General features: G+C 39.5%; 2 protein-coding genes across 2 annotated transcripts; both read right to left on the bottom strand.

The window, feature by feature from the left end:
• Nucleotides 1-5,072: 5,072 nt before the first annotated feature.
• On the bottom strand, nucleotides 5,073-7,297 carry LOC109463722 (melatonin receptor type 1B-like). Its single transcript, XM_019760570.1, has 2 exons — nucleotides 7,255-7,297; nucleotides 5,073-6,442 (listed from the first exon to the last, which is right to left on the bottom strand). Exons 1-2 carry the CDS (start codon nucleotides 7,295-7,297, stop codon nucleotides 5,073-5,075), a joined length of 1,413 nt encoding a protein of 470 aa, XP_019616129.1.
• A 13,920-nt stretch (nucleotides 7,298-21,217) lies between these two features.
• On the bottom strand, nucleotides 21,218-22,811 carry LOC109463820. The gene is made up of 2 exons (XM_019760692.1): nucleotides 22,778-22,811; nucleotides 21,218-21,978 (listed from the first exon to the last, which is right to left on the bottom strand). Exons 1-2 carry the CDS (start codon nucleotides 22,808-22,810, stop codon nucleotides 21,319-21,321), a joined length of 693 nt encoding a protein of 230 aa, XP_019616251.1. The 5' UTR covers nucleotide 22,811; the 3' UTR covers nucleotides 21,218-21,318.
• Between the last annotated feature and the right edge of the window lie 1,965 nt (nucleotides 22,812-24,776).

Below are 24,776 nucleotides of genomic sequence, written 5' to 3'. Positions count from 1 at the left end.
TTGGCTTGTTGGGTTCAGGGGGATAAAGGCTACATCATTTGTCATTTGTTAAAACAATATTTGCACTTGTACTGCCCCGTTCTCTTAGTAAAAGGTTGTTTTAACAATTTTAAAAGATGTTTAATGATGTACAAAATATGCATTTCAAAATCAGAATGTTGTACATGTTGAAGGCGAACTGCATTAACATGGAAAATATCTTTAATTTTTTGTCACAAAAGATTAGATAGGAAACCAAACCATTTAGATGTTGTTTAGTTATCTTTGTGACGAAGAGGGAGACAGACAAACACGCATATAATTAAAAGAGTCTAAACTGCACTGTCTGACGCTATTAAATTTTACAAAATTTAATTACGCTGTACACGGACATGAGACAAGAGGTTTGCAAGGTGAGAGTGTGTGAAGTGAATCATTTTTAAATTTTATCCTTACATACGGGCTAAAAAATTTAAAGCCCCCGTTAATACGACTCTATAGCTGCCAGTAGTAATATATAAAAGTCTGCAATATAAGAGTCATCCCCCATAAATGGGTAAGCAAGCCATGCGAAGGTTAACTAACATCTTACTATTTTAGTTCAAATTCTATAATACCTGTTGGAGTACTAGTATTATGGACCTTTCTTTGCTTTTTATCTACTTTGTCGTGAGAGAGCCGTTCAAAATGTTTGCCGACTATCTCGAATGGTATAAAACACGATAAAACATCAAATTGTTAAATTTAATAGTGGTAGTTTATTTCAACCCAAGCACGTGATCTGTCGTGCATAAAAACTATCGTTTCACATACAAAGTGTACATCAAGCACAAGCACAAAAAATGTTTAAGCAATAGTCAATATGGTATGTACAATCGGTGGTATTGTCTGATGTCTAGAAGTATCTATCAGGCTGAGCCTTGATGTTATACACAGACGAGTGTCGAACGACTCGGACCGTTACCAACTCAGCCCAACACACTGGTCGACTAGGCCCAATACCTTCAAAAACTTGAAAGTCAACGGTTCGATATTGTCTCATTAAGAAACTGGGGGAACAGTCATGTAAGATTGCTGTGTGTTCTTGTCTCCACCTGTTTGTTTGACAGCGTTGTCCTTGTTGGCAGCAAACCTGTCCTCGTGAGGAACAGCAGCCAGATAAAGACATGTGGTTGGTAATAGTTCAACTGGGGGACAGCTGACAATGTCACGTCCAAGGTCATGTACGATTGCTGTATGTTCTCGTCTCCACTGGTTTGTGTGACAGCATTGTCCTTGGTGACAGCGAACCTATCCTCGTGAGGAACAGCAGTCTGACAAAGACAAGCGGTTGGTAATCGTCCAACTGGGGACTGGGGGAACAGCTGACAATGTCACGTCCAATGTCATGTAAGATTGCTGTGTGTTCTTGTCTCCACTGGTTTGTTTGACAGCATTGTCCTCGGTGACAGCGAACCTGTCCTCGTGAGGAACAGCAGTCTGACAAAGGCATGCTCTTGGTAATCGTCCAAGTCGTTCTGATTCCTCCGCAGATGTATGTTATGAAGAGAATCTCTTGGGAAAAATCCCAACATAGTTGTACCAATTCAAACAGAACGCACAAAGGCAAAATATTCAAACAGGTGCCAGTATTTCTATTTTCTATATAGAGTGTTTTACTTGACTTCTCACTGTTTCCACCATTCAACAATTTTTATGCTAAACATTGAAAACCATTCGTTTGGTCTCTGTACAACAGCTTCAATGCCACAAATGACTAGAATATGAATAAACTTATAATAATGTCCATACCAAGAAAAACACTGAATGAACTACGTCACAGCTATACATTTTATTTTGATCGTGTTTTGAGTTAAAGAGCTGATGTCACGAAATATCATTCCGATCATATCAATCCGAAATGTTTTATTGTACATAACTATACCATTTACTTGATTTACATATTGCATCATACTGACTTGCATTATATTTATGTACTGAGTAAGGAAGGTTGCATTTACTTCCGTTTTGATAATTCCGCTGCTTTGTGCTTAAACCCCTGTCATATGCATCGGTGAACGGCTGATTTTTGTGATTTTTTTTTTCGCAACAATAATATTATGTCCCCGTATATAATGTAGGTTGGATCATAAATGGATGCAATAGTTCTGCATCCATCGCTTACCAAAACGTACGACGTACATGCACATATGGAATCGTCGTAAGTGCATTGCACTATGTATGTGACCTAGACTTTAACAACTGAATTGATGCCAGCATTATTGTATCCCGTACCCGAATCAACCAGTAAAAATTACCTACCTCACTAACTTGTACAAAGATCAACAATCACTTCTATTAAGTTAAACACTACTTCTCCATCGGTACTTAATATGCAACATCACATTCCTTTTGACATATTTTAAAATGACATTTATGGCAAATCATCCGTTATAATAATTTGCACAGACTGACACAAGACTAGCAACAGTAATGACAACGAAAATAACAACGACAAAACACCTTTCTCGGTATAATTCCGTATGGTAACTATACACTATATACATGTATCACCGTATATTCCAAAGACTATGATAATGATGACCTCTGCAATAGCATGGTGATGAGGTAGCTGTTTCTTCATAAAGCTTTTCTTCTGCACACTAAACTTACATGGCAGAGTTTCGAAGTTGATCCCAAATTGTCTAAGAAAAGGGTAGTTTTAAACATTAGTTTACTTTTGAATTGACTTTTTTCCGTTTATCAATCATGAGTTCATAATTTCTCATCCGCACACCTGGCACCAAAAAAAAAAAAAAATTCGGCCCCATAACATAACGTACCGTGCGCTGTGCATGTATATTTTCTTTTTCCACGAAAATGAATTGATGCCTGCCTTCCCGGCTTTTACATTATAAAATAAACTGATCCATCACTGACAACGACTCTATTCTTGGTGGGAAAACGAATGGGTCCTTTATCAGATGAAAAAAAACATGAGAAAACTCGGTACAAGGTGACGAAAACTCGGTACAAGCTGATATTTTTTTTTTTTATTCCAACATGTAATCACCAGACGTGGTGATCACGACACACTCAAGTTTTTTCAACTTATATTAATGCCGCCACGAACACATACACGACAGGACAATACTCATTTACACCTGAGCTAAGTGAGGAAAGTCGTGTAAAGTGCCTTCCCCAAAGGAACAAGATCGGTGGCATGTCAGGACTCGAACCCGGGACTCTTTAAGTAATAGTTCCAAGCTGACATTCAGAGCCCAGCCAGCTAAAGATTTCCTGTGCCACAATCAGGGACCCTGGCCACAAACTTCGGGTAAACTCATCCCCGACCGCGTGTTTTTTTTGGGTGCTGATTGGTCACTTCGGTCGGAAGACGCGCGGATACAGTATCCCTGTCTGGGCTTACCTAAATCATATTCGGGCGTTTCGTCCGGCCTAAATTCGAATTTATTTTGCAGATAATTTGTAATTTTACCGCTGAAGCGTTTAGAATTCACAGATCATGTTCAACTCAAGGCAGGAAAATCTCAGACTTTCAAAGCAAGAAAGGGTAGCTGCAAATAATTACTTCAGGTATTCTTTGAATCAAACGATATCATCGTTATGATCAGGAAACCGTAAAATCGGCACCATATTTGAAACCTTTCATAGATTTCAAACAATTCTGGGTAGTTTGTTTTTGTCATAATCTTCCACCCAGAATAACATGTTTCTACTCCGGTAAATGTATAGTAGATTCTTTGTTCTTGGACAGCTGATGTAATGATGTAATGATGATTGTTTATGTTTTTAGATTGTATGTGATGTATGTATCCTAGCATGTTGAATATCAAAGAAAGACAGAGGTTTCTGGTATTCATAACATTACTGGAATCTGAAAATATCTGAAATTAATGTCTCCTTAAGACTCTTTAAGTGAACATGATTAACATGAGTATTTATATGGGCTTTAATAGGGTATGGATTAAACAAACCTTTATTGTACATACTTAGAGAGTTAAGCTTCATTCTACAACAATGTCAAGAAACTTCATCTGTGATATCTGTGGCAGTCTAAAGACCTGTTGTATCTAAATGATTTAGACATCATCTTGTTTGATTTCATGATTAGACATCATCCGTGTAGTTTGGGGATATGGCTGTAAAAGTTTTTGTTAAAAGTATTTGTGTATGTATATATACTTGTTTCCATGATTTGAATAAACAGACGTCCAAAAAATATTTTAAAAAAAAGATTCTTTGTTCTTAATGGCGGGCACCAGAGAAGACCCTGTGAGACCAACGTCTCCAAATCTGCATTTTCGTAGTGAGTAACCACTAAATTATTCTCCCAGCAGGTTCCTTACTACGAACAACATGTGAATCTGCGTCGTCACACTATTGACGAAATGGATGGGAAAGAGTTGTTTGTTTGTTTGTTTGTTAAGAAAGTTTCTCAGTGATATGTTGTAGATATCGTTCTAAACATTTTCTTGTATCGTCAAGTTTCTTGCTCTGGGCTGTACCCATGACTCAGAGTTATATTAACGCTGGTGTTATGCAAGATTAAAGCTCAAATTTGATTTGTAAAACGTGGAACTGACCCATTCTGTTGTTTGCGCAGTTAAGTCAAAGTCTTATAAGACTGACTGACAGTAGTAGCAGTGGTAGTAAAGTCGTATTACAAAATGATGTGAAGCCAAACACTGATAGAAAGCGTAATGTTTCACCTCTCCTGTGTATATTACTGTGGTGACTCTATAGCTTGTCAAAAGCCTGACACCAAGTACACAAGATTTCTCGGAATTATCTGTTGTCTTTATAATTTGTCTTGAAATCTATAAATTCATCGATGGATAGAAATATCGATATTTGAGTATGAAAAGTAGTAGAAAATACTGTACTACCAACGAAGGAGCCCAATGCTTTCTAGGTTGAGTTCATTTGGTTTCATGTTTTGGTGTAAAGTTCGTTACGATTCATAAATATGATCATCCGGCCTGTTGTCGCGCAAATTCATATCTTTCTAGATCGAATGTTGTGTTTCACTCAATGTTGTCAATTATTTTGTTGTTCTTGTAGCGAATTGCCAACAAACGCCTGTCTGTAGCTTACCGTTCGCGAGTTATGCAACTGACCACCTTGCTCAAGATATGCTTGTATCCCTGTCGGATATTTTTGTTCATCAGGCCGTACACGATAGGGTTCAGGGCACCGTTCAGTGCCATCAGTACCTGGCCAACAAGAAAGGCTTCAGACGGGACTTTACTGGAGATTAACACCATAATCGTCACCGGCATGCAGCAGGCAGTGTACACAACGAACAACGTCAACATCATTTTTGTGATCTGCCTCTCCGCTTTATTGTTTTGGGGAGCATTTCCTCCATGACCTTGCTGCTTTGGTTGTACTATCTCGGTACCTGCCAGTGTAGTAACTTGTAAAGCACCTTTACGTTTACCTGGCTCTTTGTAGTCATCTCTATTTTGTTTCTTGTTGTTCAATGAGGAATCTGTTTTGTCCTGACCAACCTGATTCTGTTCTTTAGTTCCGATCTGATCTGGCTTTGCAGCAACCATTATGTGTTTGTTCAGACCTGGCTTGTTGTCGGCTTTAATTCCATTTCCGTCATTACTTGATGATGGATTATCATACCCCATCCAAACACCACCATCATTCAAGTTAGTCGAAGATTTTGAGGCAACCATAATTTGTTTGGGTTTACCTGGCTGATTATCGGTTTTTCTTTGATCTTCCTCATCACCTGATGATGAATTATCATCCCCCATCCAAACACCACGATTATCCAGATTAGTTGAAGTATTCGGCAGCCTGGCAGACACAGTGCTTACAGAAGGCCCAGCGCTACCCCCCTCCCCATTTGAGTATTTCACAGCCAAACGGTCAGAAGGGCGCAGGACGTTATTTTGGACCCGTTTCTTACTCTTCCTCACATGGTTGTAGATGAGAACATAGCAAGTGAGGGCCGTTATGTACGGGATGATGATGGTAAGAAACATGGGGATAAACTTTCCCAAAATGTTAGGAGTTGATCCCAGACTGCATCGTTTGAACTTTGGGTCGAGCTTTACTTCTTCCATGATGTGAAGAGGTAAGTATGCAATGATAGAGACCAACCATGTGAGGAAAAGCATGCCAAAGAGGACACTTTTGGACTTCAGACGTGTGCTGTTGGTACACACCATGAAGTAACGCTGGAGAGCGATACACATCATGTGGCTTACTGATACCCCCCATAGAACAGGATTCAGGTATCCCTGAAACCAACACAGCGCCCCTGGCGGTTCCCATTGGGGGTGCAGGAAAACCGGGATCCAAAGGGCGGGGCCAAAGATGGAGTAGAGGCCGTCTGCACAGCTGAGGCTGACCAGAGGGACGTTGACCAGCTTCTTCAGAACTGGGCGTGTCCAGATGGCAGCGATAGTGAGAAGACAGCCACTCAGAGTCACTGTGATGATGACTGTAGGTAAGAAACATTTTTTTCAAAATTAGATACAGTAGAGTGATGTCGTTTTTATTAATCTTTTCATGAGTTCTCTCAACTTAGAGATAAAATAGCTCTTTATTCACTACGTTCGACCAGCTAGATACGATCATTTAGATGGCCGTCTGTCATCTTCATTACGGGAATTATGACTGTTCCACTGTACACTGAACCTAGGTATTTTTTTCTATTCAGTGCACAGTGAAGCAGTCATAATTGCCCGGATATGGATGACAGGCCGTCAAAGAAACATTTTATTTAATTTGATAGAGACTTGCACTTTTGTTAAACAAGTGCTCGTGAATAAGGAACTTTGCTATTGAATCATCTCAGCAAGCTGATGAAATTATTTACGAGCTAGGATCTTGGTTGACTTATAGAATCTTAATATAGGATGTTTTGTGTGCAATTGTTATTATATATTTTCTAAAAGAAAGTTAACGTGCCTAAAAAAAAAAAGTTGCCGTGTACGCATTTCTGTTGCGCTTTTACAACTCAGATCTTGTGTCTTTTGTCTTCTCTTTAATAAAACATAGATGGATATTTAAATGACAGTACGATGAATTGGAGATAATTGTTAAATTCCCGTTATTATCTTCACACACAATGTTATCAACAGAAATTATGATGATTTTGTCAATGATCCACGTAGTCGGTTGTTAATTTAAAAAAAAAGGCGCCCACCTATTTATCAGTCACGCTTTTCCCGTTTTTTTAGAAATAACAAAGGAATGAAAAATACATTTTTGCCAATGCAGAATGTAAATATGCTAAAACAAAAAACGTACTTGCGAGGACGGCGACCACGAGATATACCCAGGCCGATATCATCTTTTAGATCTTCATCCAGTAATCAGCGAGGACGCTTGTAATGCCTGTAGAATATGACACACACACACACAAAACGTTTTGTTGTAGTTTATACCATTCATTCACTGCATGAAATCCTATATTTAAGCACATCTTAAAGTCTGTGTTATAGTGCACGTGAAGAAAAGGAACCTTTACACACACATTAAAGTATGCGTAAAGGACGAATTTTGTGCAGTGTATCGTGACTGGATGGGCATTTCATTGGCAGAGTGTTCTCACAGGGCCAGATACAGAAGGGAGTGAAAGAGGCTAATACTGGATGTCACCAAAATCCCCGAAACTCATGATGGGACTAGCCACTTACAGAAGACGAAGAAACCTTGTGACCAATCTTTGACTTGTTACCCCTTACCCTTGAACATCTAACTCTAAACATTGTTTAGGGCTATGTAATGATAATGTCCCTACTGTACTTGATGATAGCGAGTTCCACTCTACTGAATAACAATCTGATTATTATTAATGTCAAATAATTGTACACGGATTTTTTGTATTATATGTGTCACCGGAAAATCTGTTGACAGCTGGAAAATGTGTAAAAAATTAAAATGATGAAAAACAATATGAATATAACATTTACAAAAGCCTATACACAGTTCAAAGGAATAAAATGTTTAAAATATGGCATATCGAGCAGACAATTTAGAAATAAACATTGTCAGAAATGTGACATCAAATCATATAATTGAATAGTAAATGAGTAAATAAATTTTTAAAGAGAAAATAGTGCACATTACACACGCTTTGATACGTACTATGTAAACATGCAAAATGCATATCTGTATGTTTGCCAATATGAACCGGATGCGTATTTAGTGGTATTGGTGTAAAAGTACCCAACTTTACATATATTATTTCAGACCGTTGGGCGATCTGATTCGTAATTTTCTTGTGTTATATTAGAAAATATCGGATAACCTCACTGTGACGTACAAGATATTTCCTCCCCACTCGAAAAAAAAGCATTTTCTCCCTAACCTCCAAGTAGATGTATAAACAAATTCATGAAGAAAAAATGTATACTCATTCAGTCATTGCATATGTTTTGATACGAATGCAAATATATATAATGCAGAATGGCGTCTTTCTTTGCTAACGCGAGCTACCTACGCATGAAGTCACACTGTTTTTGACCTCTTTAATCTCGTTGTTATAAATGTCTTATTCAGAAATCTCCGGATTCAAGCGAAAGAAAAGAACAGAGAGTAAACAACTCGCCCATTGTGAATATTTAAAACGCAGGGTTTACATAATCAATATGTAATATATTCAAAGAATAGTACATATTTGGAACTCGCTATACTTGTCACCACCAGATCCGTGAAGTCATGTCCGAACGTATCCTTTGTTACTTTTAAAAATTCCGTACACAACCACTACCAACACCTCCTGTTAAACTCTTTTGATCCGCAAAACATCTATAGTTGGTGCACCCTTTGTTGTTAAATCTCTTTTATATTTTTCTACTGCTACCATTACTATTATTATTACTGTTTCTAGTATTATTTCTACCTATGTTATCGTAGTTATCACATTTGTTTTTGTTTTATAACTAACTTACCTTAGAATATTGTTAGTGATTATTTGTATTTGTTATTATTTGTATTTTAGATTTATGTATGTTTTATCGGGACAGGGGGCCTTGAAAAGGCATCGGCCTGTTTCCCATGCCCTGTCCTTGTGACAAAGTTGTAATAAATAAATATAACTTTAAGCCAGACTAATTTAGAGTTGTTTATCTCACACCACTGCGGCAAAGCTCCACAGAGGACGTGTTATACAAGCACACCTACAACGGACCGAAACGTCCTTATTTTACACCTCCTGACGTCGACCAACTGAAAATTTGCTGACTACCCTCTCATTGAAAGGTAAGACTAAATTAATTTCAAAGATAAGATTCTTCGTTTTCAGTAGACCTCAAGGATGTGTATACCACATGCCTCGTACGGCCACACCCTTTCAAGGCGTAATGCTGAGGTCACATTTCCGAACCGGGCCCCGGCCGGGATGTTTCCATTAACGAAAAATCAACACTTTGTATCAATAATATACGCACATAGTTACCATTATCAATTTGTTGCATTTTTTATTGTCTTTTATATTATACTTTTCGTTCCATAAGACTGCCCGGCCGGGCCCCACTTAGGAAATGTGACCTCAGCATTATACTTAGGTCACATTGCCCACACGGGGCCCGGTCGGGTAGCTTTTGGGAACGAAAAGTACGACGTAAAAGATAACATAACAAAGGGTTTTTAATAATGATTATGGACACTATTTTTGTATATTCTTGATATGAATTGTTAATTTTTCGTTCATACAAACAGCCCGGCCGGGCCCCAGTTTAGAAATGTGACCTAAGCATAATCACACTGTCGATGGCTTTTAACCGAATTTCAGTGGTCGCTATACCTAGAAGCTTATAAAATCGTCAAATCCCCAAAGTTGCCAGATAATGACGTAGCGTATTTTTTCACCTAAAATTCGCCTTAAACAAGCACTTGCACAGTAATCGAAAGGCCATATTGCTGCTGAAAATGCTATACTAAAGTTCTGACTATTTGCACCTTGAATCACCCGCGTCATCCGATCTTGGCTTGAGTAGATTTTCTGCTTTTGCCACTTTACTTTAATCCAGCGAGAGCGAGTGTAAAGCAGCCCAATGTGAGGGAGGTTCATATCAACTTAATATCATATTATGGCACTATGGTATTTTGACTATAGTGTATTTCAATGCAATCTACAGAAAAAATAACGAAAAAAAAATCAATACTCATTGCATACATTTTGACACGCATGCGTATAAGCAGAATTGCGCTTTTTTTTAACTAAAAAAACCACCTAAGTATTTAGTGCTCAACCTAACTTACCCTGGAAGAGTTGATGCCACGACACCCCGAGTATGTATAAAAAAGTATAATAAAATCATCTCAATGACCAATAGCCACAACAATTTTGTCTTCTCGAGGCGTATTTGTTACAAGGTGTCCTCCCTGGCTAATTTGGCATTTTAACTTTCCATCGTTTTCTCACAAAGAAATTTAGAAAGAACTTTAGTCATACTTTTATTTCAGTTACTTGTACCAAAGTGCTACATTATAACTTTGAATATAATTACATTTCCGGCAAAAAAATATGATGACGCCATCCATATGGTCCATAAAATCATATTCACACTTTTGTACCCAGGTATCAATATTCAGTACAACTACAGTTCTTTCTAAATTTCTTTGTGAGAAAACGATGGAAAGTTAAAATGCCAAATTAGCCAGGGAGGACATCTTACATCTCCTATTCAGAAACCTCTCAAACTATGCAAAATGCATCAATGGAGAGTAAACAACTAGCTCAATGTAAATATTTAAAAACAGGGTTTACATAATTATAAATCGAGACTGATTTAGAGTTGTTTATCGCAGATCACTGCGGCAGACCCACACAGAAGACGTGCTCTACAAGCACGCTACAATTTCAAACCTGACAAGGCAGCGACCAACTGACGACACCCCGATTAGCCTATCATTGAGAGGTAAGATTGAATCAATTTCAAAAATAAGATTCTTCATTTTCTGTACACATGAGAGGGCATATATATACCACACGCCTCCTTATAACAGCCACACCCTTCCATTGTATAAAGCCGGTATATCACACTGTCAACAGTTTCAAACACTGAGAATTTATTTACACAAGAAAAAAGGTTCTACCACACACACACACACACAAGTCAACTACTCTACACATAAACTGTAAAGCTAACTTATTTACACATTTACAAAGGTTTCACCTATAAGGTACTTTTCTACACATTTGTTCAATCGATTAACACGATAAGACACTTCATTAACATGTAAGAGCGAACAGGGGAGAGCGAAAATTAGATACAAGAAGTCGGGTGGGTGGAAGAAGGGTAAATTTGTGGAGCGGCAGCAGGCCGGCGTGACAGAGTGTGGTCTGTGCTAAGCGTTCCCCGGCGCAACATAAATGCTGAACCGGGGACCGGAGTTAATTAAAAAAAGAGGTGATAGCTATCGCAGGGAGTATACATGTATACCGCGTGCTACAGCCACGCCCTTCCAAGGGATATATATTATAATGCCGGCCACACATGTGCACTTCTAGTATCAATGTGTTATTGCTGTCATACATCCACAGCTAATGATGCTTTACTTACATGTACGCATACCTCTGAATTCTTACTTTGGCCTTTTTGGTTCCAGTCTTTAATTTCTTAAACGGGACAAACCAACATGGGAAGAAATCTGCGACACGTGCTGATCTTCCTTCTCGTTATCCTGAAGGAGCCCAACATGCCGGAAGCTGGCTGCAGGGCTAAGTGCTCACGCCTTTCCTGCATATGCATGGGAATGGGCCTCAAACACATCCATCAGGACCTGCCAATATCCATATCTCTGTTAAATATGAATGATAATTTGATAACATCTTTAAGTCAGTTAGTGTTTATAAGGTACAAAAACCTGAAACGATTGTTTCTAAAATACAACCAGATAACTGACATTCAGTCTGGTGCATTCTCAAGTCTACCAAAGCTCACAAAGTTGTCGCTAACCACCAACCTGGTCACTGACATAAAGCCTGACACATTCTCAAATCTACCAAATCTAAGCCATTTGTTCCTAGATGTCAACAAGATAGCAGGCACTCATCCTGGTATGTTCTCAAATTTGACAAATCTCGTATATTTGACCATAAGCTCCAATCTGATAACTGACTTTAAGCCTGATACCATCTTGAATCTACCAAAGCTCACAGATTTCTCCGTAGACTTCAACCGCATAACAGACATTAAGTCTACTACATTCTCAAATCTACCAAAACTCCGAAAGTTGTTCCTAAACTCCAACCGGATCACTGACATAAAGCCTGGTACGTTTTCAAATCTGCCAGAGCTGACAGAGTTGGCCCTAAACAACAACAATATAACTGAAATCAATCCTAGTGCATTCTCAAATCTACCAAAGCTGAGAACGTTGTATCTTACGTCCAACCACATATCTGTCCTTCCCCAGTCAGCTTATGACATCTTCGCATCCATTTCTACGGTTAAAATTGCAAAGAACCCCTGGCAATGTGACTGTAGGATGGCTCCCTTCAGGCTACAAATGAATGGGTCTCGGTCGCTTGTAGACCAAATAGTATGTTCCCAGCCTGCCATGTTCTCTGGACACAAGCTTAAAGATATCGACCCGAAAAACCTGGTTTGTAATAAGGACGATGACCATTTGGAAAATGACAATTACTCGTATAATTCCACCACTTCCCACACCTCACACTATCACTGGCACTTTAACAACGCTGGTTTAACAGGACGCCCTGTAGGCACCATATTCACTACCCTATCTGCCGATCCAAGAAAACCAGAAAACAACACGTTCCATGAATCTGATCCCAGGTTGCCCCCGGTAGCTGTCATTACCTCCGTTTGTGGTTCTATGACTGCCGTTGCCCTGATTGCTACCATTATCCATGTTCTCTTTTACAAGAGGAGGGGAGAAGATCCTAAGTCTGTTTTCAGTATTAGAAATCTTCAACTTCATGCGCAGCAAGGCCTGTCTCTGGCTGTCACTAGGTCCAACATAGACTACAAAACGACTGCAGTGGCTTGTGGTGATGATCACCAGTATAAAAACATGAAAACCCAACAAGATCAGACAGAACAGGGCGTCACTGACCATTATGAGTCGTTGGATACTAGAAACATAACATACAACACAGAACAGGCTGCCTCTGAGCCTAATCCAGTATACAAATCTGTAAATGATCAGACAGGGCAGGGTCAGACTCAGGCCATCATCACTGGGTCCAACACAAACACCACAGCTTGTGTAGTGTCCAGTGATCTTGATCATCGGTATGAAGATATGAACCAACATAATCAGACAGGTCAGTACCAGCCTCTGGCTATCACTGGGTCCAACATAGGCTACAAAACGACTGCAGTGGCCGGTGGTGATGATCACCAGTATAAAAACATGAAAACCCAACAAGACTGTCACTGACCATTATGAGTCGTTGGATACTAGAAACGTAACCTACAACACAGAACAGGTTGCCACTGAGCCTTAACCCTGTGAGCAAATCTGAAAATGATCAGACAGGACAGGCCACCCCTCAACAGAATAAATCGTTGGATATTAGAGATATAATATACACCACAGAGGCCATGCCAGTAAATCCAACAAACATCGTGGCTGTGTGGTTGATACCAGAAGTTGCCCCCCCCCCCCGTGTACACTATATGACATCCAGTAGATTTCTAGCGGGAACCAATCATAGGGCTGCTGACGCGTCACCGACTAGCGGCTATTAGCACCTTGTTTCATGTAAACGCCATGAACTCAACCAGAGCGCGTATATTGTTTCTTGTTTACATCTGTACTTGTTTACATCAGTACTAAGTACTAGTACTTCCACAATCAGTTAGTAAAGTCATACCTTAGTAAAATGTACTTTCATAAACGAATCAAAACGGGACTGTAGACATTAAGTTTTACACATTCAAATGGGGCTGCACTAGCGCTATATTGAAGCGACTACTACGAACGGATCTTAGCGAAGCGAAGCCGAGATTTGTGAACCAAACCCAACCCATCGAAGACGGGCCGCCAAACATAAAAATGGAGGGAAATGACAGACAACAAGCCAACAAAGACAACATCACCAGACCAACAAACTTGGAAAACACCACTTCAAGCGCTAACGTTGTAAGAACTGTGGAACCTCAAACTATGTTTGCGTCAGCGGAAAGGCTGTCGAAGTAACCACTACATGAAAAACTGCGGCGAAAAAGTAACATGGGTTCGTCCCAAATCTAGACGCAAGTGAGCTACAAAAGTAATAGAACCTATGCATCTTGCTTGTTGCTGTCAACTTACCCGTTAAAGATTGAACCGATACATGTACGTACTATAACTTGCCATACCCGGCCAAAGACGACTACATTACTGTTACTCTTTATTTTGTGCTGTATAATGTATATGCGTTACATTATCTATCATTGTCATTTCTGTGAATTCCTTAAAACATCTACTGTTAGTTTGTGTAACATTACGTAGTGCTACAATCTGACGTAAAAAGTGGGCTTCATTATATTACGTGTTATCTGCTAAGTCGTGTTGGTATTGAAAACTGTTTTATTGTGCCGTTAACGTTCTTCTACAAACAGCCAGCAGAATTATGAAGATACTCGTTCTCAATACACATGCTGCAAACTAAAGTAATGGCAGTCCTACGAAAATTCTGTTTGTAATGTATAAGCGCTTTATGTCGACGTACAATGGGTGTGAAATACATGTTTTCGCCCATCGTGTGCCACCGGCTCGGTGATAATTGGCTACTTTACAAGTGAAAGAACCGCGTCCGTGGGCCTTGATAAACTATTCAAATTATTCAGCAGCCCTCTGATTGGTCCCCGCTAGAAATTTACTGGATGTCATTCAGTGACGACGACCCCCCCCCCCAAGATGCAATAAAAAAAGAAATTCCAAGAAAAAAGCCAAGAAAAAGCAAAACCCAAACCTCTCCTTATAGGGAATTTAAAAATTGTAAAGATAGTCCTCATTAGTAACATAACCAGGGCACAAAGCATGCAGTATCATGTAATAATACTAAATGTTTGGTGCAACTGTACACATACTTCGTGATCTTGTATGAAGCATTTTTTTTAATTAGCTTGATTTTACTAGTAGTAATTTTGGTTTCAAGTGATATTCCAACAGTTTTCATCAGTGAAATGTGGATGTACATAGGATTTCCGGAACGAGAAGCAAGCTTATAAATGAACAAAATATAAAAAAGTCAAGTTGTTCTAAAGAGTGTTTTAAATATTAAATCCTTATCTAGTTGAAAAGTCTATATAAAAGAATGAACGGAACTGAACTGAAAAGTCTGAAATACTATGATACTATGATTCAAGTCTTTTACCCTGGACGTCTAATCTTCACAAACGCACTACTAAAAATGAGGGCTTAGCCTCAGTCCTGGCTGTATATATCTGTTTATGTAGTCTAATAATCAAATCACATCGAGGTGTCTTGTATCATCTACCTTCGACGATGAAGTAATAAACTCAGACAAGACGATAATAATTGGTCCTGAAGGCTACCATGAAGTAAAAATCACATGAACATTATCATAAAATTATCTGTCAGTTGTATAGTCGATCGTAAATTTAAAATCATCGTTTTGCCATTCAATGTAAATAAGATGAAAACGGGCAAAAAAGTTGGTAATGCTATGTTTAAGAGGATTTTCTTCAAAATGTGAGGTAGATTTCCCTCCAGCTCAAAGCGGGCTCAAATAAAGCAATTATAGTTACTGTACAATATGTGTTTTTTTTATCATAAAAAATAAGACCTGAACTACGGAACGCAATATCAGCGTCACGGTTTTCTGTTGTACTGCACATTGTTGACTTTTCAAAACACCATGTTTAGGTTATATAAATTATATGTTCTCTGTTCTTCATAATCATTTTGCTCCTAATAAATATCCTAATCAATGAACATAAACGGCGACCACATATACGCGATCGTTCTGTGTTTTTTAAGCATACGAAAATCCCAGTGCAGGTCGGGTGCCATAAAGCTATTTCCGTGCAAATGCTCTGATTTTTGTTGTTGTTGTTCAGCGGTCGCTCAACAGTATCTTCGTAAAGAGGTGGTATTGTAGTTCCCCCTGATACTAGGTTGATAATGCTAATGCAGCTACATTGTAATCCCTATGGTTAAATTTTATAAGGTATATGCTGGAACAGTGTGGATACAAACATACCCCACGTCTCTGTTTTTTTTTGTCGACCATCAAAGTCATGAATCTACCACGAAACATCCGATAGAATTCACATCCAGTTACACAGAGCAGTACAGAAATTAAATGCCCATGCCCGAATGCACCGCACTAACTACCAAGACGCACTATAGCATCACTAATCACACAGCATCACAATTCTAGCACCGTGCTACCTTGCAAGCTAATTCTTAGTAACGAAATATACATGTATGGTTAAGAGACGCTACCGATATCTTGAAAACAACATATCACAAAAGTCAAATAGCCTTGCAAAAAGCACTATACACAGCTTTAATTTCGTGACTACATTTGTCAAGTTGATTCCTCTATTCATGGTGCAATCTCTATTCCGTGACTCCATTTTCCCCAACCTACCCCTTGTACGTGACTAAATCTCTATTTCGTGACTCCATTGCTCTATTTGATCCCCTTTCCTGTAGTTAGTTAATCTCTAAGAATCAGTGGCACAAGACAGCTGACACAGCATTTTTGAGATAGCGTGTTCCAATCTCCATTTCTCCAGTAGAAGCATCACTTGAATCGAAATGCTAGACATTGAGAATTGATTCCATACATTCTGACTTCTAGGTAAAAACAAAACAAACAAAAAAACAACAGATCCAATGAAAAACCTTCGAGGTCTCTCAAATCTGCAATTATTTCTGTTCCTTACCTCTAGAAATGCACTGAGTCTGGGCCTCAATTGACGTGGCGGCGCTCGGCATCAGTTGCAGGACCTGCTTGAATCAGCCGCTCTACCGCCAGAATCCAGAATGAATGAAATCGCACTGGCTGAGGATCGGCGGAAAGCCAGAGTTTAGTAAGAGCTAGAGGCTTATTTTAGCACAAGATTCAAACAGCTCTAATGATTCGTTGTTACATTTTCAATGGACACTGATATTCCTACGTCAGAGACGCTTGCAAATCAGCAAGTCATTGTGCACAATGATACAAAGAGCTCTGATGGATTCATTGTTCTGTTTCTGTGAAACCGCGTGTCGTGATCGGCTATACTGGTTGTTTATGGATACAGATGCAAGTATTATTTGGGTTCGTTGCAGCTCAACAAACTGAATTAAAAACCAATGTACAAACAAGTTTGTCGTGGGGTCGTGTCAAGTTTGTCAACGGCAGCGTGCGCGACTCGGAACCAAGAGGTCCCGGGTTCGAGTCCTGACATGCCACCGATCTTGTGCCATCGGGAAAGGCACTTAACACGACTTTCCTCACTTAACTCAAGTGAAAATGAGTATTGTCCTGTCCTGTATTTGTTCCCTGTGTTGGTGGCGGCATAAAATAAGTTGATATAACTTGAGTGTGCCGTCGCCATGTTTGGTCAGGAAATGTTGGAATAAAAAATAAATAAAAAAACAAGTTTGAGCTGGAAGTCGGCATTAAATTTTTTTCAAAATATTTGAAAACGGTACAAATATACCAGTAATGAACAATAGTATTTTACGAAATGCATGCATGTTGTTAAAATTCACATATATACGATACAGTTGTTGCCTATGCATGGTAGTCTACATACGGCTACTGGCTACGGAATTTACATTGTAGGCCATGTTGATTTGATTATATGGAAGCGAATATTTGTCGTATGTTGCAAAAACAATATTGGAAAACGACACTAATGTATTTGAATGCCGAAATCATTTCAGGAAAAGAAGAAAATGTGAAGAAATGAAAATAAAGATTCTATTATTATTCCCCATACTATACTCTGTTCACCCTTTATGACCACGTAGATTTCATAATGAAGGAATCATTTTTACGCCATTTTTTAGTCACACGCTCGAGTCAGTTTTGGGGTTCCCAGAGGATGTCATCCATATAATAAAATCAACGTGGCCTAAGTGAGTCCGTCCCAATATGGTGACTTACATACGTGTAATAACACACTAAAGCGGAAGCCTAGAGATTTAATGCGTAGCTCAGGAGATTTGACACCGCAGGGTTTGTCTGTTCGTCCTCAATCCACATGGTGCATCACGCCGAGAGCGGTTATACCTCCTATCGAAAAATAAGTTAAAACTAGAAAGGCCGACATTTGCTTTGGAGCAAATGCAGCAAATGGCTTCACCACACCCCCCGTACTAAATATGAACCTGTCCCCCTCCCACACAAATAGATTGCTCATAAATCACCCCTGTCCAAATGTGGAGTGTTACCCATGCAGCAATAGAATCTTCCAATGCCTTCTGCTGTTGAAACATGTTGATTGACAGGATCCATGGCCCTTCGTGGTGTGGTTAAGCCATAAAAACAGCTCAAATGATTCTTTGTTACATTTTTACGTTAATTCACACTGATGATTCTCATACGTCAGCAATGAAGAAAAGCTTGCAAAATCAGCAAGTCATTGTCCACAAATGTACAAACACCTCAAATGATTCATTCTTACATTTTTTGTTTTTTAATGGACTCTGATTTTTTATCCACGTCAGAGACGAATGACAGCTTATTAATTGACAAGTCATTGTCCACTATGGTACAAACAGCTCTAATGACTTATTCTTACATTTTTTGTTTTTCAATGAACTCTGATTTTTTATCCACGTCAGAGACGAAGGAAAGCTTATTAATTGACAAGTCATTGTCCACTATGGTACAAACAGCTCTAATGACTTATTCTTACATTTTTTGTTTTTCAATGGACTCTGATTTTTTATTCACGTCAGAGACGAAGGAAAGCTTATTAATTGACAAGTCATTGTCCACTATGGTACAAACAGCTCTAATGACTTATTCTTACATTTTTTGTTTTTCAATGAACTCTGATTTTTTATCCACGTCAGAGACGACGGAAAGCTTATTAATTGACAAGTCATTGTCCACTATGGTACAAACAGCTCTAATGATTTATTCTTTTTACATTTTTTTAGTTTTTCAATGGACTCTGATTTTTTATCCACGTCAGAGACGAAGGAAAGCTTATTAATTGACAAGTCATTGTCCACTATGGTACAAACAGCTCTAATGACTTATTCTTACATTTTTTGTTTTTCAATGGACTTTGATTTTTTATCCACGTCAGAGACGAAGGAAAGCTTATTAATTGACAAGTCATTGTCCACTATGGTACAAACAGCTCTAATGACTTATTCTTACATTTTTGTTTTTCAATGGACTTTGATTTTCTATCCACGTCAGAGACGAAGGAAAGCTTATTTATTGACAAGTCATTGTCCACTATGGTACAAACAGCTCTAATGACTTATTCTTACATTTTTTGTTTTGCAATGGACTTTGATTTTTTATCCACGTCAGAGACGAAGGAAAGCTTATTAATTGACAAGTTATTGTCCTCTATGGTACAAACAGCTCTAATGACTTATTCTTACATTTTTTGTTTTTCAATGGACTCTGATTTTTTATCCACGTCAGAGACGAAGGACAGCTTATTAATTGACAAGTCATTGTCCACTATGGTACAAACAGCTCTAATGACTTATTCTTACATTTTTTGTTTTTCAATGAACTCTGATTTTTTATCCACGTCAGAGACGAAGGAAAGCTTATTAATTGACAAGTTATTGTCCTCTATGGTACAAACAGCTCTGATGGTGCATTATTCTGTTTCGAACGTTTCTGTGCAACCGGGACCTGTGATTAGCTATGTATGTTACCCTTTATTATTGAGTATTTTAAATCGGCAATTTAAAACTCATTAGTAATATAATGTAAAAGAAAAAAGGGATTCATTGGTAAATTTTTGCACAACAATGGACACTGATATCCATACGTCAGAGACGAGGGAAGGCTTGCTAATCAGCAAGTCATTGTCCAATATGGAACAAACAGCTCTGATGGTGCATTGTTATAGATCTGTTTCTTTGCAACTGGGACCTGTTTTTAGCTAGTATTTGGGTTGCTGCCTGTATAAGTATGAATTTGTCTGTATCTAAATACATGTATATACAGAAGCATCGATATCAGTACTTTACAATCGACCTTCATCGTATAAAAGTAATTGTCTATATGATAAAAACAGCTCTAATGATTGATTTGTATATTTAATTATTTACTGTCATCAGTTTTATGAAGTTCTGTTGTTGCCTAATTGGTTGTACTGTATTATACCGGCTATACTTTTTTTCTAGGTACAAACCTGCCCATGACTAAGAGTACAAAACACGGATATCTGAAATGACAAAACTCTCCAAACCATGCCGTTGGTAAGTTTTTAGCTTTATATATAATTTTGCTCGGTCTATTGAAATTGAAGAAAATTATATCAATATCCTCAACTAATTAGAAAGAGCACCACCAGATTTGCATTTGCCTGTAGAGTTAATGTCCTAACAGTTGACTGCTCAGATTATCTAGTGTCTTTATCATAATAATTATAATATGGCGTTACAGAATCGCATGATTTGCGTTATTACTTTCTTCCTAATCATGTTGAATCACGATCGAATTATACCTGTTAGCACCACACAGAAATATTTTGCCATAAGGCATTAGCATTATTTCGTCATAAGTCATTGAACACTGGTATATATTTGCTTGTAAGCCCTGCCTAGATTACAGACTGCCATGATGTTAGCTTCTAAAAACAGGAGTCGTAACTAAATGTGCTTAGTTTTTGTGCATGATCATAGCCGACGATACAGCAGTTACACATAAAAGCAGCAAAGCACTTGTAACCAATCCTACACCACCATACTGTACCGTACCGTGATAGTAAGGCCACAGCAAGTAATTTTATGGATGAAATCAGCGCGCGCATTAATTTTTGCCTGATTTTGGGGATAAAAAACAATAAATTTTGTTGCCTTCTGACAGTGGTCACCATGCTGAAAATGGGCAAAGATGTCTCTTGCCATGCCAGAAGGTGGATGGCAGATAGCTACGAAGAGAGGAGACAAGAAAAGGCTCTGATTTAATGTTTTGTTTCTTACTTTGATGCAGTGATATGTGATGCTGGCTGTATATGTGATGTTCCCACTGAATCAAAACCATTTGTACCATGATTGAGTCAAAATTTTAAAATGTAGGAACCTTGTTTTATTCGGGCCGTCTTGATTTTTTTCGCCCGCTCGCATTAGATTTGGAGTCTGCGGAGGATGTCATCCATAAAATTTACGTGCTGTGGCCTAATATGATTTAACCAATAAACAGCGGCTCCTAGCGGAAATATGTTCAACTGCCAGAGGCTAAATTCACCCCGAGGCCTCGTCCATCTCCCTCATTAACTTCTGTTGCCTAGCGACAAGCGTAGCGTATGTCTCCCGGACATGTTCCACCAAGTCTGTCAGCATTTTTGACGTCTTATCGTCCGATTTCCCCGCGTTGTTTTCGCGAACAAAATCCTCCTCGCTGAAAGCGTGTTTGACACCAAAAACGTCTTCCCCTTCCCTCCAACTTGCTACGATGAGTTTCTCATAGTTGACGTGAAAGATGAAATTCTGAAAGAGTTCCGCTTCCTCTACCCCATACTCAAAGAGATGTGCGTTGTCTCTTATGGTCTCCTCTGCTTTAAGATCGAGTGGGTGTGTGATGTAGAACAGAAACTTTCGCCACCTAGTCAACATCCTTATACCTTCATCCTTAGTTTGTGGGTTCTGCCATTTTGACTTAGCAACATGTAGATAGTCTCGGAGATTTTTTTGGCCTTCGATTGCCTCAAGATAGCTCTTACGATTAGACAGTCTGTTCCCGTAGAGAGGTCCGTACAGCTTAGAGAGCTGCTCGTTGATGTGGTTGAGTTTGTTCCGCCGTGTTTCTTTCTTCTTGGTCTCGCGATAGTTGTAGGTGAACGTCATGATTCCGACAGCGATGGAGATAGCCTGCCAGGGAACGTCCCGCCATGAGAGGTCAAACTGGAAGTAAGGAAGAACTAGAGAAGTAACATTTGCAAAGCAAATGCATAATGTTCAGACATGGTCTGCTCCATTAATTCTTACTCAAACCATAGAACGCCCTTGCTCAAACACATTTACATACATTGTACTTCTACTAGTATATGGTGACAGGAGCAGAGCAGACCATGAAATTGCAACATTATGTAACCCAACACCAGTCACCATGGTGACAGACGTCAACAAATCATGTCATTGGTCAGGTCAGAGGTCACTGGAGAAGAATAAGAGGAAGAAACAGAGCAAAAGCAATGTTTTCCTTCGGTAAACATAATTAGCATATAGCCAGATAACGCCGGTCAATTAGAAGTCGCCGTTTCATATTGGTTATGACGTCGTGACCTTATCGGTTGCCATAAACACTGCGACCAAATGGAACACGCATTCTGTTCAAATGACCGTTGCTGACCCCAAATAGAACACGTAAAACAATCACAAGGACAGGAAATATGTGCATGTGATGCATTTAGTTTAAAAACCTTAAAATATTTCCATGCTATACGACATACCTATTTTAGTGTATATGGAAGGCCTTGTGAATTGCTGTAAGTACCTTTTTTAATTCGGAATTTTAATTCGAAGGTTATAGCAACTGACACCATATTTAACTTTGGGCGGGTCATTAACATCCAATTTTTCAATTTAAATGGAAACATGTCTGCAACTGTGTAATGGATACCATTTAAATTTACTAGGAGTACGTAAATCAGTATTGTAGAAGTGCTATAAGACTGTTTAAAGTTGAAATAGATGAACTTACATTTCTATAGCAGGAGTTCATCACCACAGACATGGATAATACACCCGCTGCAATGCTGGTCTGTAGGGCGTAAAATACACTAGTTGTAGTATCATCGGGTACATTTAATTCCTCTTCCTCTTCCAGTTGAAGTGACCGCTATCATCAAGTTGATCATTCTGTCACTTTTAGTTGAAGGAGGCGAGAGGTCACCAACCTAAGACTGATGTAGTTTGGAAGCCCTAGACACAAAGGTGTCAACGGATGTGGCTTCCACCGTTGTCTGAGGCAGAGCATTCCATTCTTTGACAGTACGTGGCAAAAATGAGGCCATACGGTACTGGGTCCTACCACCTGGCTGTACAAACTGTTGGCCGTGCACCCTTCTCTCACGTACTGGGGCAGGCTGTAGTTTACCCCTAAGACCATCTGTGCAGACGATATTATGCTGTATGCGGTATAGCATGGCAAGTCGGGCTGTCTTTCTTCGGGCCTGAAGACTGGGCCAGTTCAGGTCCTCTAGCATTTCTGTGGGACTTGACGTTTGCCTGTAACGTCTCATCACGAAACGTGCTGCTCTGCGCTGAACTGCCTCTAGCCTATCAATGTCTTGTTGGGAATGAGGGTCCCAGACTGTCGCCGCATATTCAAGTATGGGGCGTACATAGGTCTTGTAGGCCAATTCTTTAATGCGCCTGGAGCTGATCTTCAGGTTCCTCTTTAAAAAGCCCAAGGTCTTGTTGGCTTTGTTACAAAGGTTGTTAATGTGTTCTTTCCAGGTAAGGTCTTTTGTTATAGCTACACCCAAGTATTTAACACTGGGAACCGTCTTGAGGGTATGACCATGGAGCTGGTAGTCGTACTGAAGGGGTCTCCTACTACGGGTCACCCGCAGGGTCTGACACTTCCCTGGATGGAACGACATATCCCACTTCCGCTCCCACTCAGCAAGTCTCTCCAGGTCTTGTTGTAACAGGGCCTGGTCTTGCACGGAAGTGATGGTGTTATACGCAGCCGTGTCATCGGCAAATAGTCGTGCCGATGAAGTCAGTGCTGATGGCAAATCGTTGATGTATATCAAAAATAACGAGGGCCCCAGGACTGAGCCTTGGGGCACCCCCGATTTTACGCTGACAAAGTCTGAGCATTCCCCATTAACTACCACCGCTTGAGTTCTGTCTGTAAGGAAAGCTGTGATCCAAACGTTGACTTCCCCCCGGATGCCATAGTAGTGAAGTTTATGTTGTAGGAGGCTATGGTTGACTTTGTCGAACGCTTTTGGCAAAGTCCATCACTAGAATGTCCGTCTGCTGACCGCTTACCATGTTCTCAAACAACTCTTCAGTAAACTCAAGTAGTTGTGTTTCGCACGATCTTCCTCTTCTGAAGCCATGTTGTTGATTACAGAGAATACCATGCCCTTCTAAGTGATCCATCATAGTGCTAGTTAAAATATGTTCTAGCACCTTGCAACACACACTCGTTAGTGACACAGGACGGTAATTACCGGCATCATATTGTTCCCCCTTCTTGAACACCGGTTTGATGTGTGCTGATTTCCAGTCAGTAGGCAGAGTGCCTGTGCTAACTGATGTCTGGAAAATCATGGTGAGTGGCTCTGCGATCACAGTTGCAAGTTCCTTTAGGATCCTCGGGGAGATGTTATCCGGCCCAGGTGCCTTCGAAGGATTAAGATTCAGTAACAGTGCTTTTACCCCCTCAACCGAGATCTTAACCTTGTCAAGTATAGGATAATCTGCAGGTGGCATATCACACTTGTCCTGAAATTCCTCCTTGGAGTAAGCCTTGCCATCTCCGAATACTGAATGAAACTGTCTGTTCAATATGTCTGCTTGCTCTTTAGGGTCGGATACAAGACGACCTCCGTCCCTTAAGGCAGCGATGCCAACATTAGACGATTTCTGATGTTTTATATACGTCCAGAACTTCTTGTTTTTATCCCCCTGACCAGATTCGTCTTCTAAAAAGATGCTATCCAGGTAGGACCAGTAAGCTCTTC

This window comes from Branchiostoma belcheri, unplaced genomic scaffold (genome assembly GCF_001625305.1).
Source record: "Branchiostoma belcheri isolate BF01 breed outbred unplaced genomic scaffold, Haploidv18h27 scaffold13, whole genome shotgun sequence".
Classification (NCBI taxonomy): Eukaryota; Metazoa; Chordata; class Leptocardii; order Amphioxiformes; family Branchiostomatidae; genus Branchiostoma; species Branchiostoma belcheri.
The sequence above is the reverse complement of the archived record's forward strand: the minus strand, read 5'-3'. Positions and strand labels throughout refer to the sequence as shown.

Coding starts and splice junctions, on each gene's coding strand:
- LOC109463820 (XM_019760692.1), bottom strand. CDS start 22,810: ATGTCTGTGGTGATGAACTCCTGCTATAGAAAT. Junction 21,979..22,777: donor TGAACTCCTGCTATAGAAAT/GTAAGTTCATCT, acceptor CCTTACTTCCAG/TTTGACCTCTCATGGCGGGA.
- LOC109463722 (XM_019760570.1), bottom strand. CDS start 7,297: ATGATATCGGCCTGGGTATATCTCGTGGTCGCCGTCCTCGCAA. Junction 6,443..7,254: donor CGTGGTCGCCGTCCTCGCAA/GTACGTTTTTTG, acceptor TCTTACCTACAG/TCATCATCACAGTGACTCTG.